The following is a 20,569-nucleotide window of genomic DNA, read 5'->3' on the forward strand; positions in this document are numbered from 1 at the left end:
AGACTGGCTGTAGAATGTGAATTGACAAAAATCATGAAAACATGAATAAATAGAACCACCATAGGTGTATTTCCAGATGGACTATATTGCAATGTCTGTTTCGTTCCGTCCGTTGTGGAAAAGGCGCTTCCTATGAAAACCTCTGTCACCCCAGTGACTTGATTGAAATGTTCACAGTTTCAAGGCAGTCCCGTAAACATGGCTTAACACAGTACACAAGGAGTGAGCAGTCTTACCCTTCCTTATCAAGTCCTCCTGGTTTTTCCAAGCGGCTTGTGTTGTACCGTTTCAATATTCAACAATAATCTGCTCCAGCTCCTGTTGCCTGTGCAACATTGCTTGGTCAACACAGGGTGAACACAATGTGTCAGCTGTAAAGAAGCGGAGGTATTTGTAATAGATTCCTTGGGTTCTTGCTCAGTTGTATTAGACAGGCATCACAAAAGGTTTCATCTTGCCGCCAAGATTGGCGTGTCATCTGAGGCGCTCGTCCTGAGTGTCCCGAATCTCCCCACCACATACTTGTCCATTGGGGGCGAGTTGTCCTAAGCTTCCAGTGATGTAACTGTGATGTTGACGCATTTCGCAACATCATATGTAGCTTCGTCAGGATGACATGCTATCCTTCATAGTCTCTTTAAATACGGGGCTATCCTATGAAAGGGGCTGTCTTTGCATTAAGCCTTAAAGTGACTATGTACCAAAGTGCTAAGCTAATAATATCTGTTCACAGTATCTAGGTGGCTACTTACTATCTTTTTATATTTCACAAATGCTGGTTCTATTAGGTAACATGCTTATTCTTACTATAGCATCCAAAGCAAGGGATTAGGGATTTCAAGTTTTACAATCTATTAAAGTTTGCAATGCACCATTTAACCTGCAAAGGGCAAATTAAGAGAAGAAATAGTCCCAAAACCCCATATTATTCCTAGGACAGTTTAGCAGCATATCTAAGCTGTATACCCACCACTACCACAGAAGGACTATTGTTATTTCTACTCTGAGATCACCCCATATTTCTCTTTTGTATGGCTACTCTATATGCTGGATTGGATTGACGGAAATTCTGGCATTACATGGGTTACATATTTAAGTAAGATCATGTGTTGGTATCTTTATGGCTGACATTCCTGTGGTGTCCTGGAACGTCCATGGGGTTCATGGTCCCCTAAAAAGGACCATGATATTCTCATACTTATGCAAATTCCAGTCTAACATAGGCGCCATGACTTGACACTCCGGGTCTTAGCCCTCGAGAACTGGTTCAGATGCAATTGATGCAGTGTCTGGCCAGGCCCGCACAGGCATAATGGGTTCCTGAAATTAAATGAAGGTGCATTTCAAGGGAATTTATATTTGACTATAGCATAATGCTTGAAGTTCCAAAGTGATGAACATAATATGTGTATTGGCAGGGTAGACGCTAATGTAAATGTATCTACTACACTGTATCATATCTGTATAAACTGTTACAGGACATGTTGAATAGCAATTCTACTTCAATGTCATCGCCATGTAATTGGTTGCATTTTCTCTTTTTTCTGTAATAAAAACCTGTTTGATTTAAAAAACAAACAAAAAAAATAAAAAACAAAAAATAAAAAACTCCATATTAAATCCAAGGGAGCCGATGCCCTAAGCTTATAAATCCACCACTTTTCTTTTTTGAGGAGGACTTTGTCAAACTCACCTCTTCTCTGGGGTAATTTGAGGACATAAATCCCCTTTATCTTCATTCCTTCTGAGTTTCCTCCATGTACTTTCTGGACATGTTTCACTAGTGGCTTCTCTGGGTCCTTTTCTTTCATTTCTCTTATATGCTCACCTATCCTTTTCCGCAGCTGTCTTTTGGTTTTCCCAACATAGAATTTGTTGCAAGGACAGGTGGGCATATAAATTACCATAGCTGTAGAGCAATTAATCAAATCCTTTCATATTATTTTTCATTCCGAGTCCGTGAAGATTGCGGTGAGGTCCACAAAGGGGCACATTTGGCATTTACCACAGGGGAACATACCCTTGGATCTAGGATATGTTGTTAACCAGTTATCAGCAGGTGTTTTCACAAACTCTGACTGGATCAGAATCTCGCCCAGATTAGGTACTCTCATAATGCCCATGCATAATCTCCACTTTATCCTCGAATGTTACCTACTCCTGCTGATACTTCTATCAGGAAACATGAGGACAACGTTCAGTGATGCTATTCATACATACCATACCTTCCTTGTGGGCCCACTCTGGGCACCTGTATTTCTTTAGTTTGCAAGTTTTAAGATATTACTTACTCATCAGTATGCTCAATGGAGCTACAATGAGGCCCATAATGGGTTTAGTGCTCACCGTGGCTCCACCATCCAACATATTCTCATACCCAGTTCACAGATTTCTAATGAAAAACGCTGTATTATTGTACCCGACCAATGCGCTTTTCATTCGATTGTACTTACTTATATCTGTCATATTGTGTTTGTTTTGATTTACTTATTTTATCCAATAAAAAAAAAAAAAACTTCATAGAGAGTTTAAAGCAGAGGTCCTGCCAACTGTCAAAAAAATAAAGTCAGCAGTTACAAATAAATGTAGCTCCTGACTTTTAAAAAAAAAAACAGCCACTCACCTGTCTCAGGATCAAGCAGTGCACTCAACCAAGCCCTCTTCATCCTCTATCCTCCCTCAGTGGTGCCAGCATCTTCACTATGGGCACCCGGCTGTGACAGCTTGCAACTTCACAGCCAGGTGCCCACTGTGCATGTGCGAGTCGTGCTGCACATTGTGGATGCAGTCTTCTGGGACCAGTCAGAAGACTGCAGGGGGAGGGAGGAAGGAGAACTTCTGTTGAGTGCCGCGGCGCTCGGAACTGAAGTGGGAAGCAGGTACCTGTCAAAATTAGGTACCTGCTCCCCCTGCTCTTCAAAAGAGCCAATTGTGCAAGAGGAGCAGGGGAAGAGTCCTTAAAGCTGAACTTCCCCTTTAAGTTTAAAAAATAAAAGGCATTAGTTATTTCAGCTTTGTTTTTGTTAATGATACCATAAATCTAATTTTAAATGCAAACAGTCTGGGTACCTGAATTGGACATGGATTTTGCCTCGTGCAATTGACTGTAAAGAAGAACTCCGACTGGGATAGGGGGCAAACCAGACAAGGAGCCAGTGGGTTTTGCTGCAGATCTCATGTGCTAACCAGAAACATACTGCTAGGAGAAAAGAGTGACAAAAAAGAGCTCATCAGTCTGCCAGTCACAGGCTTGGTAAGGGACAAGATTTTTTTTTTAAGGCGGAACTAAAGCCTCACTTTTGGAAACTGAACAGGCAGGGCTCTTTATTGCAGACATGCAATTTCTCTTCTGCAATAAAAGAAACCTACTGTATCTGCCTACTCACAGTCGTTCTGCAAACGTAGCTCAGTTTGCATTACAGCATAAATGTGTGTGTATTATATATATATATACATATATATATATATACATACATACACACACACACCCATACATACAGACTCTTCTTCCTTCAATTTTCTATGTTTCTAGGATATCTATGGATGTCAGACCATTGAAGGATAAGTATGTATCACAGAATTTAACCCTGCTTTAAATTACTTAAAGCGGAGTTCCAGCCTCGGGGGTCAAATTTAGATAAAAATACCCCCGGGACAGTCAGGGCTAGTACATTCCACAATGGATAGCCTCTGTACTGTCCCGGGTCGCACTTACCTGTAAGAAGAAATACTTACCTTGAAAAGTTCTTCTCCAGCGCTGCCATCTCAGGTGTGGGCAGCTGAAGCCAGCGCGTCCTCTTCTGCGGCCTCTTTGGTGACGTTGGAGTCCCACAATGCACTGCACCGGCCCTGCTCGTCACTTCCGGTGCAGGCGCGGCATCCCTGCACAGCTTCTATATGTGATTTTTTTTTTTTTTTTAAATAAATTTGTAAAGATTTCAAACAAACTTCTTTCACATTGTCATTATAGGATATTGTTTGTAGAATTTTGAGGAAAATAATGAATTGAATCCATTTTGGAATAAGGCTGTATTCCAACAAAATGTGAAGCGCTGTGAATACTTTCCAGATGCACTGTATATATATATATATATATATATATATATATACACACACACACACACACACACACATATACACACACACACCCACATACACAAATACCTTTACTCCCTAGTCGCTCCAATCACTGCTCGGAGCATGGAGAAGATAGTCTGTGTAACCACCACGACGATCCTAGTGGATTAGTTCACTTTTACCAAAAAATTGCCCATGGAGAAAAATGTTATCTGTCGATAAAAAGAAACTGGACAATTTTGACCAAAGATAAATAATTCCCTTGCTATAGATGTAGGCCATTTACATACCTCATGAAGCATAACTGGACATTGCTAAGAGATGCCTAGCTCTTACTGTTCACCTTCACCATCCAAGGAGCAAGTTCTCAAACGTTGAGCTTATGAATTATTGCACCCAGGGAGAGAAAGCACATGTGAAAGATTTGGAATCAGAAGGAGCCCACTCCTATGATGGCAAAGGTGAACAAGAACACTAGACTTGAACTACTGTGATTAGGTACACTCCAGACAAAAATAAAAATTAAGCCTGAGGATGTATAGCTTATTCTCTGTACTTTACTTTTGGATCCAGACAATTTCCAGGAATATGAGAATCTGATTTGAGAATGATTCTCAAACACACTAACAGCAGGCTCACTGCTGTTTATCAGAAACTGTACTTATGCATGAGGCAGCCACATTGGCTTAATGTAATGCAGTCTGGGTTTCACATAAGTTGAACCCTGATCATCATCCAACACAGGTGGGTGGAGAAATTGATATGGAAGTTCAGAAACAAGAATTTTATTTTTCTCCTAGGAGCCAGCTCCATTGACAACTGGAAAAAAACATTCTAAAATTTAGGCACCAGCTCTATTCTTTTTTTTTTTATTTAGGAGCATTGGCTACACTGGATTGGTCAAGCAGTGTTTTATCACACTGCAAGTTTACCAGGCAGGGTGCATGCAAAAGAAAAGACTCTATAATGATGAAAAAGTCCCACAATGCTCAATCACTTAGGCTGGCCATACACTATACAATTTTCTTGTTCAACTTTCCTTTAGATTTACCAAAACCATGTAATATAGGGTCAAACCTAAACACTTTCAATTTGTATGCAGTCAGGCAGGCCCTTGCACTACATAGTTTAAGGTAAATCTAAAGGAAATTGAATAAGAAAATTGTATAGTGTATGGCCAGCCTTAGACTTTAAGTCACAGGAGGTATTTTCTATTCATAGCAAAAATTAGGCAATCTTTTTTTTTCTGCCTCAAAATAAATGCAATTTAGAAAAGCTGACGTGGTCAACTGCATTGAGGGAAAATGTGGTTATCAGAAAACCAGATGTGTAAAAAAAAAACCAAAAAAAAAAAAACACACATTAAGACATTCTCAAGGCCACCAATCAGATAAAAATTAAAAATCAATCAGCCATGGCACACTTTCTCCCACCCAATTTTGATGAATCCCTTTTGTTCCCACAAGAAACACCACCATGTAGCTTTTGCACATTCTTTCACTTAGTTCATCCTAGAGGTACCTGGAACTCCCTCCTTCTCCATCACCCCTATGCCCTCAACCCTGAACTCTAAAGGCTCATACACACTTGACGAAAATTGGACAAAATATCCTCAGAGGTTTCTCTCTTGCTCAGCGTTCATTACAGTTTTTAGTTGACAGTGCATAATGTTCACAAAATTTCTCGTCCGATTTTTTTTTTTTGGGTGAGGTTTGTTCCTAGACTTTCGGGTCGTCAGCTACTTCAGATCATGCGCGGTCTTTTGTATCCGATTTTTCGTGGACATACTGCATACACATTAAACGAAAATTGGTCGCCTGGGGACGGACGATAAAAATTTTGGTGTTTGTCCCTCTGTTTTTTTTCGTTGAAAATGTCGGCATCGGCTGCTGAAAGTTGTGTACACACTAGGCGAAAATCGTACGATTTTACCTTGGAAGGGAATTTTTGGCAGATTTTCTACTAGTGTGTACCCCACTTTACTCTTCTCCTTTTCTCCTGCTATGGTCTCGCTCTCTTTAAGTAGCCAACATTCTAGAACATACTACAACACTGCATTAAGCGCTCATGTAATTTCTTCTTTGCCATCAGGCTTGCACACCCAACTAACTTGTTAATGTTTCCCAAGACAGTCGGAACACCCTCCACATGCTCTTGATGGCTAGACTCTAGAAAGTTCCATCCAATGTTTATATAACTCAAGCCTTTACTTATAAGTAACCGCTTATATGTTCAACATCTTGTCTACTACTGTTGTTGCACTACATATTGCCTTAGGCTTCCCCCCCGCTTTTCCCCTTTTTTGTTGTAGCTAGCCCATGTATAAACCAAAACTTGCCGATATTACTGCTTTTTTACCAAACCAATAAAATACTTGAACAAGAAAAATCAGCCATAGACCATCATACAGTGATAGAACTCTCATACTTTGTTTGCAAGAAGTCCCTCGCCATAAAAAGCTATTGGGTGTTTTCTATCAACACTAGGGATACACAAATGTCAATCTCCGAGACTAAAAAAAAACACTTAAAACTAAACTAAAGCAGCCAAAACATAAGGACTGTTAAAGTATTACCAAACGCACAACCGTAAAATCAGTCTGTATATGCAGTCAAGTATGCTCGTTATACTCACTGTGAAATCTAAGGGGTTAGTCCTCTGTATTGTGTAAAAAGGCTGTTTGATCCTGTATGCACAAATCCTCCTCTTCTTACACTGACTCCAGAACACCGCCTGATCGTACAGAGCCTTTGGATTCAGTCTGCACATGCTCAGTTTGGTGTGTATTGCTAGATAGTTTTTTTTTCTTGGGAGAGTGCATGTGATCAGCATAGGGCCAATCAGCACTGTCCAGACGGAGGGTTAGGGATCCTGAGAGGACCGCTCAGTGCAGTATGCAAACTCCTCCTACAAGCTTTAACAGGAACTTATAGATGTCATAAGAGGGCTATATACTGCTGATGAGAAAAGGTATTAAGTAGTTTATATATACTAAAATAATTGCATTTCCATGATCTGTGTACTGTGGGAGACCCAATATAGTGAATGCAGGGTCCTGGGTTTAGTAAGACTTAAAGCTCAATTTTTATTTTTTTTACAATTTGTAGCTTAATTTAGGCTTTAAAGCTAAACTCAAGGGTGGGTAAATATTGTCTAAATACAAGGGGGCAGCATCTGTATTCTTATTTGAACTTTGCGTCCTTCGTATAATAATTCCAGATCTGTGCAGTAATCCCACATCTTGATTTGGATTGTGGTTCTTGATAGGCAGCAGGTAGTGGGGGGAGATTCTGGATCCATCCAACAGTTCTGCTCTTTAAACAGCCCTTACATTTAAAAAGGTAATAACTGGGTGTGTAATGCCATTTTGTGAAAACAAAGTGGATTTATAGCCTTTGTGGCCATCGAGAACTATACAATATAGTAAAAAAAAAAAAAAAAAAAATTGGACCTAGATTGTGTCTTTACTTTACAACCTTTATTAACACAAATGTATGCATTGGTCTTCTATATCTGCTTGGAATCACCTAACAGCCTTTAAAGGAAAAGATCCCATCAAAGCCTCTAAGGCCCAGGGATGTCAAATAGTGATCAACTGATATCGTTTAATGCCGATACCGATATTTTGGTCATCGGCTATCGGTAGCAGACGATATTTTCGGACACGTAAAATTATTTTTTTTTTCTTCACAGGTACTCCTTTGTGAAGGGATCTGGGGGTCTAAAAGATCCCAAACCCCTCCATGGCATGCCTCTAGCTGCAGGCATCACTCCGATACAGCACTTTCCCGAAATATCGGCAATATCGGTAACCTCAGAGGCCGATTCCGATATATCGGGGAAAGTGCATATCAGCCCCAAATAGATCGGTGGTGCCGATAATCGGTCGATCCCTAGTGTCAAACTGGCAGCCCGCCAGCTGTTGCAGAACTACAAGTCCCATCATGCCTCTGCCTACGGAAGTTATACTTGTAACTGCAAAGTCTCATGGGACTTTTAATTCCACAACAGCTGGAGGGCCGCCAGAATCTAAGCATACATCTTAAAAGTGTAAGTCCAGGCAAAACCTAACGCTAAACCTAACGCTAAACCTGCTCTCTGCCAAATTCTAACCCTAAGCTATATACCCCGTAAAGCAAAAAAAAAAAGAAAAATCGCTGTACTTAATTATTCTGGAGCCGATACGGTCCAGTCTCCAGCGGCATAAGGTCTGTTCAGCAGAGGACCGACAATGGCGGTGAAATGCCTGGGAAGTGACGTCACCCATAGAGTTACTATGGGGCTTCCGTTATCGGAAGCTTCTTCTGCACCCGCCTCCACACTGAAGCCGCCACTGACAGCGGATGCTGGAACCGGACCAGTTGCAAAATAGTAAGTACTGCGATTTTTGCTTTACAGGGTTAGATAGATTAGGTTTAGAATGTGGCAGAAAGGGTGTTTAGCATTAGTTAGGTTTTTCCCTGAACTAAAAAAAACATTGGCACAAAAAAAGAAAAAAAAAAAAAATTTTGCGTCCTTGTCCTTAAATTTGCAACAATATATAAAACTCACTTTTAAGAATTTATGAAATGGAATAATTCAAGCGGTTGCCTGTATCTGCCCCCTTATAGGGCATCTCTATAAGAAAATGTCACCACCGACTCAGACTTAACGTGGTACTACTGCTAAATAAAGCTTGTAACTGTATTCAAGAGGCAAATGCGATGCTTGCTGCAGCATTCTGTGGCCATCGAGCTTGTCATAACTGCTTCATCTGACGGCAAATATCTCCACTGGAAATAATGGGCAATTACAAAGTTACCAAGTGGCTGAAAAGCATTTCAACACTTGCATTTTCCCAAGCATTCAGGATACATGTGCAAACACCTATTAACAGAGACATATCTGAAAAAATAAATATAGGTGTGGGGATAAGTGCTTGAAAATAAGGTCAGTTTGTTCTGTGTATTATAGCCCATGCTGCCATGAATATTGCAAAAAATGTTGGTATATCAAAGGTCACCATTCATACAAAAAAAGTAAAGAATTGACACAATGTACTTTCATTTGGATGCAGAAAAGGCCATATCGGACACATTGGAAATATAAGTGCTACAAGTGACAATTATTCCATTCTTCATGGTTTCTTTTAGGACTGATAACTGGTCCTTAGCCTAAGCTTGGAACATTAACAAAGGAACAGTTATCAGTCTGAAATGTATTTACAAAGATTAGAATATGTCACTTGCTCTGTTATATTTTTTTGGAAGCAATGAAAGCCATTTAAACATCTGCCTAAGTTAGTACAGCAAAGATCAAATATGTGCTAAGTGCAGTAACTCATGGAAACCAAATTAACAATAGCATTTTAATCTTTTATTACTTAAATACACCATACTAGAGCAAGTCTCTGAAAATATCACAAATAAAAGTTTTATCTTCAATCAGCAAGTAGGTGAAAATTTCTACACAATAGCAGATTCTTTTCCCGCCCCTTCCCTTTATCGCAATGGGAAGTAGCAACGATAGGACAAAACAAAGAAAATTAAAGTTAAAAAAAAAAAAAAAAAAAATTATAATAAAATAACACATACATGCATACGTACATTGTATTTTACAGAGAGAAACTTTAAAAGTGTTTGTGATAAAGTACCACAAAAAAGCTACAACTCCCCTTTTTATCTTATGTTCAGCTTGAATGAACAATCTTCCTCACAGCACATAAAATATACAAAGAGTGAGTAGAGTGTTGTCAAGGGTAAGGGTGCAAATGCTGGCAAGTGCCCTGCTAAATCAGTAATGAGGGTGGGTAAGCAGTTTTTAAATGCATCTTGAAACTGAATTCATGAGTCATTTTCACCCTCGCAAAGAAGTCCTCCGGTGAAACCACTGGTTTCTTTTTTTTTCAAATCTCAGTCTCCCCATTAGCCTGTATCATGGAGTCCTTAATATATGTCTTCAGTCATTTTCATACACCAAGAAATGTGGGAAGGGCAACCAAGAAGAGGAAAAATAAAAGGTGCAATGGCATGAAGCTGGCACGGATGCGAGCTACAAAAGGTGACTTGTCTACTGGAGACATATGGTATCCATCTGCGATGAAAGAACTTGAGATGAAGGCACACTTTCTGTTTTAGTCCAACCTTTTAGCAAACCTGAAAAAGAAGTGGGGAAAATCATTTTAGGTTCTTGAGAAACCACAATTTGGTGAAGCAAAGTCTTTAATATAAAACTAAGCTGAGAGGACAAGGTCCATGGAAAACAGATACTCTCATTTAAGTAGAAACTAGATGGCGAAATAAATCACATACTAGGTTCACACAATCCTTCGAGGTTCTACTTGCCGAAATCCACAATCACCTATTATAGATCTTTCTTGGTCTTATGCCAAGAAATTGTGAAGTCCAGCCTTCACTCTAATAAAACACTCAAAAGCTGCTGGTGGGGTCTCTAATAAATTGAACTTATTGCTTAGCCTGGATAATGGGGGTTTTGAACCATCTCATCTTTGTCACATGGGGGTAAGGGCTCTTTCACACGGGCATTCCCTATGTCCGTATATCATCCCTGATATACGGAAATAATGTATGTCAATGGCATTACGGATGACCATCCGCTGACATCCAATTTTTGTCCTTTCAGTTCTGTTCCGTTTTTTGGAACGGAACAGAACCCTATTTTTTTCGGAAAGGACGGTAAATCGGATATCAGTGGTGTCATCGGCTGACCTCCGCAATTGCATTGACATACATTTTGTCCATATATTATACGCAAATGGATGGGATGATATGCGGACATACGGACCGGATGACACAAGTGTCATCCGTGTCCGTAAAAAAAAAAAAAAGTGCCAGAGCGGATCACAATACGGTCCGCTCCGTGTGAAAGAGAGGAGTAGCCAAATGCTCTCTCAATACCCATAACTTCCATGCAGGAGGCAAAACCAATCTTGGCAAGATGGAGATGAAGGTATTTATAAGCTGCTGGTGGGGCAGTCATTTGCACAGGTTCATTTTGAGTGATAGATGATTTAGGCACAAAGAGGGGAGGGAAGTTTGGAAACCGAATACTTTATTAAATAAGTTAAGGTCTGGTTAAAAATAAGTGTGTGCAATCTGGGAGTCAGACTCAAATTTAGACCAAAAAACCTTGATACTATTGGTCATGGAGCAATTTAACACTAATACCTGGGGAGTAGTAGTTGACAAGTACCACCATCTTATACACTATATTCTTGCGACACATAATGAACACATGCAAACTTGTGAATGATAAACTGCACATGCCTACAACTGTATGTGCCTAAATTAATCTTTATACACAAGCTTGTTTATTGCTTGGTAGCATCGGATTATTAGAATAAAAAATTTCTGTACCATTCCTAAATATTGTAATATTTAACAGATTTGGTTAGTGCAGATTCCAATACTAATTTTGTTTTTTTACAAAAGCCAACAAGAAAAATACATCTTTCATCAGTGATCGTAATACAAAGGTCTATAATGAAACAAATTAGCTGCATTTAAAATAAAATATTCTTCTACGCACAGGAGTTTTAAATAACACTGTGAACTTTCTAGGGCACCAAGTTAGTAAAACCTGGAGGTCTACGAAGGAGTTCAAGGCCCCCGCCCCCTCCTTCAGGAGAACCACACTTTCAAGCTAATTAAAGTGGTTCAAGAGTGGAGGTTCAATTCCCAAGAGTTGAAGCTCAGTGTGAGAAAGGTAATTTGGCTGTCCAGAACAAAGAGATTAGAGAGCAGCCAGTGAGCATATTTAATAAATGAGCATCAAATGTCCTCTACTATGGACACAGACAACTCCAATTATATAACAACCGGGGAATTGTTGAGTGATCTGTAAACTAGAAGATTTTTTTTAATAACCAATAAAGTGAATGACACAAGCCTTCATTTAAAACAATTCAGAAGAGTTAACATAATACACTATATGTTGAGTGATTTGTACAGGTGAGTTTACTTGCTTTGCCACCCCCTTGCCAAACACAACGTAACAAAGAATTCAATTAACAAGTAAGCAAACACCAAAGGGTATATACACATGCAATAACTAGTAGGCTGGTAATTATTTAGTGAACCAAGATACGATGAAGCCCCTAAAAAGGTAATCGTAAGGTTTTCTGTAAAATAGTTTACCTTTTCAGCTATTCATCTGTAGCCTGTTTAGAGAGGTGTTCACTCCATGAGAAATGTGGTCAATAATGCACATGCAGTACATGTCTGAGAAATGGGCCATCTCAGTGTAGGATACTTGGTGGGAGATAGATGTGTATTGTACGTCTCGTTACAAGGGGAGCTCCAGCATTTTTTCTTTTTTTTTTTTAGTTTTAGATTTATTAGGGTATGGTTTGAACATCTGTCGGGTTTTAAATGCCATCTTCTTTGGGAGTATTCCCTTAGCTTCATGTGTGGTCACTGGGACAAGCAACTAATAGAAATACTCTCAATTGGGAAAGGGATAGCATTAAAGCTGAACTTCAGCTTTTGCTACACTTGACATAGTACATTTGGGCCAAGCTGGTCCAAACTAACTATTTCCCTCGCCAACATATGTGGCTGCTGGATGTGCGGTATAAACTGCATGTAGCCGAGGCTATATACAGCATACCGCACAGTGTTCCGGGTTTGAGCGGAGGCCTTCCTGTCTCATACCCAGAACACAATAGAGCCTATCTGATCCACACTCAGCCAAATCAGGGTAAGTGAGGTATTCTAGCAAGGAATACAAAGGTTCCTCTGACTGGTCGAGCCAGAGGTTGCAACATCAAACCCGCGCTTCTGACTCAGCCAGAGGAAGCTTTGTTTTCATTGCTACAATACATTGCTTACTCTGATTGGCTGACTCTAGTATGTTTCGGGTACGAGACAGGAAGGTCTTGGTTCAAATCCGGAACACAGTGCGGTATGCTATATACACATACAATATTTATATATATATATATATATATTTATATATATATATATATATATATATACACACACACTCAACTAAATACAGTTTTCACTGCATATCCAGTGGCCTCACATGTTCGTTTGGGTCTAGCTGTTATTCCCTTACTAACTATATAAAGTGTATGAAAAGCTGGAGGTCAGCTTTAAAAACCTGACATGTTCCAACCCTTTCCAACTTGCCAAAAAGTGCTTTAGTTGCCTTTGTCCCTGCTGAGTTCTCTGGTAGTTTCCTATACCGGTCACCACTCAAACGTTAAAAAGGTCAATTCTTCATCCCCATCAAAACAAAAAAAAAAAAAAAAAAAAAAGTCTATGTTTCATTGGATCTCAAGATATCAAAGTGAATTTAGGCATTTTTACCAGCACAGAGATGACCTGGCATTATACGTTTACCCTCATATGCCGCTCAATAAAACACTAGACAATATATATGAAGAAAAAGAAAATATATTCTAACAGTTTGTCACGTGAGGACAGCGATCCAATCTTGTCTTTACACTTGCATAAGCTAACTCTTACATGATCCCCCAGTGATCAGTGGGAATTGGTCTCAGGCGGCAGAACAATCTGCGGCTGGCAAACTATGCATGCTTCCTGTGATCATTTTAAGATTGTACAAAGACCCAAAGGGGCTAAAGATCAGGTAGTGCCTGAGAAAAACATCAATTTATCCCATGTGCAACGGCCCCAAGATACCGCCTGGAAATCCGTTGTAAATATTGATTAGTAATATGTTTTTATGCAATTCGTTATGCACAAATTGCAGAATGCAACCTCTGGAAATTTTCAACAACTCTGCTTTCATTCTCCGCCCTATATTGATCCTGCAAGGATATAAAAATGCCCCCTCCCCCCCCCCCCTTCCAATCTGCAGGAGTTTGCAAAGTATTTTGAAAAATTGATTATTTTTGTTGATAGGTACTCTATGGCGAGAATGTACACAAACACCTATACTGTAAGAACTCTGCTTTCAGGGAGTCTGGATAAGTAGGCTATGCATTCCTTTCATTCCACTGTCACTATTAAAGTGGAACCCACACACAAATCATTATAACTGACTGCAGCAAACATACAGAAACAAGTTATTTGGTGGAATTTTGATTAAGGTTGCACTGGTTGAGCAAGAACTTTGTCATTCTATTTTTAGAATCGAAGCAGGGCCATGTAAAAAAGGGGCCTCATTTTACTTTTTCTATCACTGTAGATAGAATTAAACATTGTTTACTAGGTTTTAAATTAAAATTTAAATGCAAAACTAGAAAGAGAATATTGGGTTGAACTAAGCAAATTAATATGGTGATATTAAGAGCCGGTTCACACTGGGGCGACCTGTCAGGCGACCTGGTCGCCTGCCATAGAGAAGCTGTGGACCCGTTCTAATAGGAGCGACACAAGTCGCTCCGACTTAGAAAAAGGGTCCGGAGCTTCTTTGGGGCGACCCGGAGCGACCTGCATTGACTTCAATGTTATGAAGTCCGTGCCGGCCGCTCCGAGGTTGCGGCGCGACTTATGAGGTCGCCCCGGCAAGTCGGATCGCTCTAATGTGAACCGGCTCTTATAGTCATAAGAAGTTTATAACTTGGTTCTTTGAACTTACTTCAATAGTCCAACTGGTTACATTTTATTTAGAATTAAACTGAATATATATCAATTTTACAGTTTAGAGATTTCTTCTTTTAGAAATACTTATAGGTGCAAGTTGACATGCTGGGATAAAAAAAAAAATTTATATTTTTATATATATATATATATATATATATATATATATATATATATATATATATATATATATATAGCCTAGAAATTTGTTTTTTTATTTTGAGGATGCCTGCAGGCTTCATGGCTGCCATTCAGATTTCCCGCTACTTGGCTGTCACCCTTATTCCTGTTTCAAAGAGTTTGTACTTTAAAAATCAAGTCTCTAACAGCAATTCCTATATTTGTATCCTGACAGATTCCCCTCAAACTTAAAAAATGTAGCCTTAATTTATTACATACTACTTCTTCTGTAGTTATCAGGGAGGTGCAGTCAGGGGAGGCAGGTGAGGCAGAGCCTGCCATGAACATAAAAACAAAACAAAAACAAAAAAAACACACGATCGAGCTTCGAAGCGCAGTGACCTGGACCTGGGGTAGGCAAGGTGGTGGGGGGAGGTAAGGTGGTGGAGGTGTGTGTGTGTGTGTGGGGGGGTAGGTAGCTGAATTCATACCCCACCTTTGGGGTTCCTAGCACCTATGGTTCCTGAGATACAGGGCTCCTTGCACAGCCTGTCAGAAGCTACATATAGTGTGGCCAGTTTAAATACAAGCTGGCTCACGCTGTTTGCGGCAGACTGAGGTTGAGCTCACAGTGCCTCTGACTTCTTGTTAGATGCACTGAGCTCAATGGACAGCTTGGAGCCTTGGACCAATGGTAAAGCACCACTGGTCCAAGCTGTCCAATAAAAATGCTGCAGTGGAGGCTCTCCTCTCCCTGCAGTGTCATAGAAGGGGGGCATGTGTCTAAAAGACATATGTTCCCTTCAAGCCCAGCGCTCCTAACTACAAGGAAAAAAACATGGGTTTATGGGCCTAAGGTTTACCCATAATCCCATGTTTTTCTCACACAGTTAAGGGGGAGAATTTGCTGCTGCTGAAAAGGTAATTTTTTTAAATCAAGCAAAATAATATAATATGCTATACGTTATAAAATAATTTATTCCTTATCCATTTAATTACTGGTTTATAACTTCAAACTTCAGTAATTTGTCTGTTAAGCCACCAGTTTTTAAAAAATATAGTAAATTACCTTAAAACAATATATAATAATTTGTATATAACTTATTGTAATTAACCACTTGCCAACCCGGCTGATACTGACACTCCTCTCCCACATGTAAAAATCATAATTTTTTTTGTTGCTTTTGCTAGAAAATTACTCAGAACCCCCAAACATATTTTTTAGTTGGACCTTTTCACTACTGTTTTATCATTTTAAATTCTCCTGCATTTACACCTTTTAGTAAATAACCCTGAACCCTCGATTGTTTACTTGTTTATTACTGAAGATTACGGTTATATTTCTGGCTTCAGAAAATAGAGACATTTTATTTTTTCTACAATCTTTGTCATCTTTGCTGGTAATATTGTTTCCAGCATCAACAAAAAGGGTGACTGAAAAACATCTTAAAGGGACAGCGTTTGTAAATATTTTTGTTAAAAAGGAGTATAACTAGTAGAATGGCAATCGTATACATAATGAGAATCAAATACGTAACTTGTGACTATGTAACCTGTGTGTATCTGGCTCTGATACTAGCCAGAGCCTCACCAGCCACTGACCTCACCGCGCCTCCCTGGTAGTTACGTACGTACGCGCAGCAGTATTTGCTCATTAGATACGCAGGCTCTTTTTCAAAGTGCTGCATAGTGATTGTGTTTTACTGCTCCTTTCAAGGTCTGTCAGATCAGATTACAAACAGTACAGGATTTGTGGGACTTATCCTTTTATCTCAGTAGTATTGGATGGAAAGCCCAAAGACTTCCTGATATATGGGCAACCGCTACAGGGAAATTTAAGATATCGGTGTATAAAATATAAACATAGAACATACAGCCTCCTCAAAAGGACTTTAACCACTTGACCCACGGAAGATTTACCCCCCCCCCCTTCATGACAAGGCCATTTTTTTGCGATACAGCACTGTTACTGAAGTCATGCACTGCTGTACACAAATAGTTATTTTTCCCCACAAATAGGCCTGTACTTTGGTGGCATTTGATCACCACTGCATTTTTTGCACTATAAACAAAAGAAACGGGAGAAAAAAAATAAAAATTACACATACATACATACATACATTTTTTTATATATATTTGTATATCTTTATTTATATGGTTATAAATCTTCCAATAAAAAAAAAAATGTCTTCATAAAATTTCAGCTAAGGTGTATTTTGCTACACAAAAAAAAAAAAAAAAAAATCCCAATAAACATATATTGATTGGTTGACGTGAATGTTACAGCATCTACAATCTATGGGATATATTTGTTGAATTTTTATTTATTTTTTTATACTAGTAATGGTGGTGATCAGTGACTTCTAGCGGGGCTGCAATATTGCAACTTACAATCAGACAATAACTGACACTTTGCGGGAACCAGTAACACTAATACAGTAACCGGCAATAAAAATTTGTACCGTCACTGTACTAATGACACTGGCTGGGAAGGGGTTAAACATATTGGGTGATCAAAGGGTTAAATGTGTGCCTAGCCAGTGTTTATGCTGTTTGTGCTGTTTTTACTAGGGGGGGGGGGGGGGGAAGACATAAATTCTAGTTCCTTTGCAGGAACACAGATACCTTCCCCCCATCAGAACTGAGATATGCCTTGTTTACATAGACACATCTATCTGAGTTCTCTGTGTATTACCAACGATCAGCTGGTGCCCAGAGGACATGGAGAGCCTGACACCCGCAGATCTGCTTCTGCTGTGAACGCGCCCCCTGCAGGCGGAAGTCTGGAGTCACACACACACACACACACACAGCTGTGGCCCTGTAGCAGTAAAACGGCTATGGGGTGGACAGCAAGCGGTTACGGTACATTACTATATTCCCTTAAAATATGCAGCCACTGAAAAGTTAACTGACAAAGCTATTTCTTTCAGTACCGCAGTGTCTACATTGGCATTTCTGTTACACCAACGGTTAAAACTAGCATCTGATGATACACGTTAACAGTTAACCTCAGCCTAAACTTTTAAAAGAAACTTTGAACTGCCACATTACTACAAGCTAATGGCAGCATGCAGGTTCTGCAGACATATATTAAAAAAAAAAAAAAAAGCCCAAAACACTATAGTGCTAGTGCTAGCCATACATGCATAAGTTCTTCCATCCATACTAAACATGGGGGGGGGGACTCCACTGTCAGTTATTGGAGTCAGACAGCTACAGAATCTTCAGTCTGAATACCCAAACAGTGACTGCATCTGTTACTATTCAGTCACTGTTTGCCAACAAAATCTTCAAAGTTTGTCAAGCCAGGTGGTGCCGACAGGGCCACCCATAACCCACATTTTGGTAGATTCAGCAGGAATCCGTTCACATTTCAGCTATATTTGGCCAACTTAAAGGATTAGTTCACCTTTGCCATAAAACTGCCTATGCAGACAAGGGGCGTCTGTAGTTTAAAAAAAAAAAAAAAAAAAAAAAAACAAACTGTGCAGCTTTTACTAAAGTTGAATAATGCCCTGCATCATCACTTTACATGCCTCATGAAGCCTGACCATAAAACTCTCAGGACATTGCTAAAGCGAGGCCTAGATTTTATTTTTATTATAGGTACTTCTATAGTTAAGTCAATTCACGCAGTGCTTTACATATACATTCGTACATTCACATCAGTCCCTGCCCTCAAGGAGCTTACAATCTAAGGTCCCTAACTCACATTTATACATACAAGGGCAAATTTAGACAGGATCCATTAAATTAACCTACCAGCATGTCTTTGCAGTGTGGGAGGAAACCCACGCAGGCATAGGGAGAACATGCAAGCTCCAGGCAGGTAGTGTCGTGGTTGGGATTCAAACCATCCACCGTAGTGCTGGTAGGTAGAAGTGCTAACCACTACACCACTGGGCTGCCCATTTTTTACTGTTCACCTCCACCATCACAGGAGTGAGCCCCCAAAATGCTGAGCCAATAGCTACTGCATCAGGGGAGAGAAAATGCATGTGAGGAGGTTTGAATCGGAGAAAAAGCTCACTCCTGTGATGGTGAATAGTAATAGCTGGGCCTCTCTTCACAACGTCCTGGGATTTTTCAGGTCAGGCTTCATTAGGTACATAAATGGCCTACATCTATAGCAAGGGCATATTCAATTCTGGTCAAAGCTGAACAGCTTGTTTTCATCTACAGACACTTATGTGCATAGGCAGTTTTTTGATTAAGGTGAACTAACCCTTTGAGATTGGCTGGCTGAGAGTAGGTGGCGCTAGCCTCCTGTTCATGAGCAAATGAAGTCAGAACCATGATCTTTATACTAGTTCTGCATGCCAAGTAACCAGCATGGTTAAGAGACTAGCAAAAACAATTATTTGTTTTTCTAGTAGATCAATGCAAAATAAGAAAAAAAAAAAACACGCATCTTATGTAATTTGTGAATGTGAAAGGAAACTGGACTTTAAAGGCCCCTTTCACACTTATGCGACCTAAATGTCACGCAATTTTACCTGGACTTGAAGCAATGCCTTTGGACCTCAAAACGCATTAAAAATTGTCCCAAAGTAGTGCAGAGACTACTTTAAAGTTGTGACTTGCAGTCGTACAGATCATGGAGCACGACTTGTCATGCAACTTTGCAGCCCCAAATCGCAGGACAAGTCACACAAGTGTAAAAGGGGCCTAAAGGCACTACAAACTCAGGTATCATTAAAAATATAAATTGTTAGAATTTATAAAAAGATTAAAAAAGGTTACATTGGTACCTTCACACAATTTCTTAGTAAACAATGTACATTACTGGCATCACCATCAGCCCTCAGATTGGTTAAGGCCCCCCCCCCCCCCCCCCCCCCCAAGTACACACGGAATTGAGGAATATGAAAAACAGGTCTCAGCTTCCCAAAATCCCCAATAATAGCTGCTTAGAGATGTGATGACGTCCAGTTCATAGTCCTGCTCTACATATTTCTACAGGAGCTTAAGGGTTAAAATTCATTTTCTCTAAACCAGGCAAGAATAATATAATCAAGATCACAAGAATATATATAAACAAAAAGGTGAGCTTTATATATTTTCGTGATCTTGATTTTACTGTTCTTACCATGTTAAGAGAAAATCAATTATAACCCTTAAGCTCCTGAAAAAGCCCATCTGTCACGAAACCTGTAGAGCAGGACTATGGACTGGACATCACCTCTCTAAGCAGCTACTATTGGGTATTTTGGGAAACGGAGAACTGTTTTTCATATTCCTCATTGCCGTGTGTACTTGGGGGGCCTTAACCAATCTATGAGCGCTGATGGTGATACCAGAAATGAACATTAATGTTTACTAAGAAATTGTGTAATGGTACTAAAGTAACATTTTTAATCTTAAAATCGTAAATTAAAATAAATAATTATGTTTTTAAATGATACCAGAGTTTGTGGTGCCATTAAAGTCCAGTTTCCATTCACAAATCCCATGTGGTGCCATTAAAGTCCAGTTTCCATTCACAAATCCCATGTGGTGCCATTAAAGTCCAGTTTCCTTTCACAAATCCCATATCATTGAGGACAAGGCAAAGTTAAGTAATGTCTGCAGTACCACTCTGCGTTGACATATGTTTACCTATCATGTAAGGCAACACTGGTGAGACCGCAATATTAGGGTCCGGTAATACAAAAGTAATAATTTAGATATAGGTGAAGCCTAGTGGGTCAAGTCAGCCTGTGACTTATGTGTCTTGGATATTAGAGGGAGGTCCCTGCCCTTGTCCCGGGCTGTTTTAGTTCAATGTTGGGATGTGCCCCCCCCCCCTTTTTCCCTTTAGGGGTCAGGTCATGAAACAT

General features: G+C 39.7%; 1 protein-coding gene across 1 annotated transcript in view; it reads right to left on the minus strand.

The window, feature by feature from the left end:
* Window positions 1–9,410: 9,410 nt before the first annotated feature.
* LMO4 (LIM domain only 4) overlaps window positions 9,411–20,569 on the minus strand; it is a 54,954-nt gene continuing 43,795 nt past the window's right edge. Inside the window, exon 5 of the mRNA XM_082266135.1 lies at window positions 9,411–10,211. Coding sequence (XP_082122261.1) covers window positions 10,203–10,211 — 9 coding nt within the window. The 3' untranslated portion in view covers window positions 9,411–10,202. The remainder of the gene's footprint in view (window positions 10,212–20,569) is intronic.

This window comes from Pelophylax lessonae, assembly GCF_965119305.1.
Source record: "Pelophylax lessonae genome assembly, chromosome: 8".
NCBI classification, from domain to species: domain Eukaryota; kingdom Metazoa; phylum Chordata; class Amphibia; order Anura; family Ranidae; genus Pelophylax; species Pelophylax lessonae.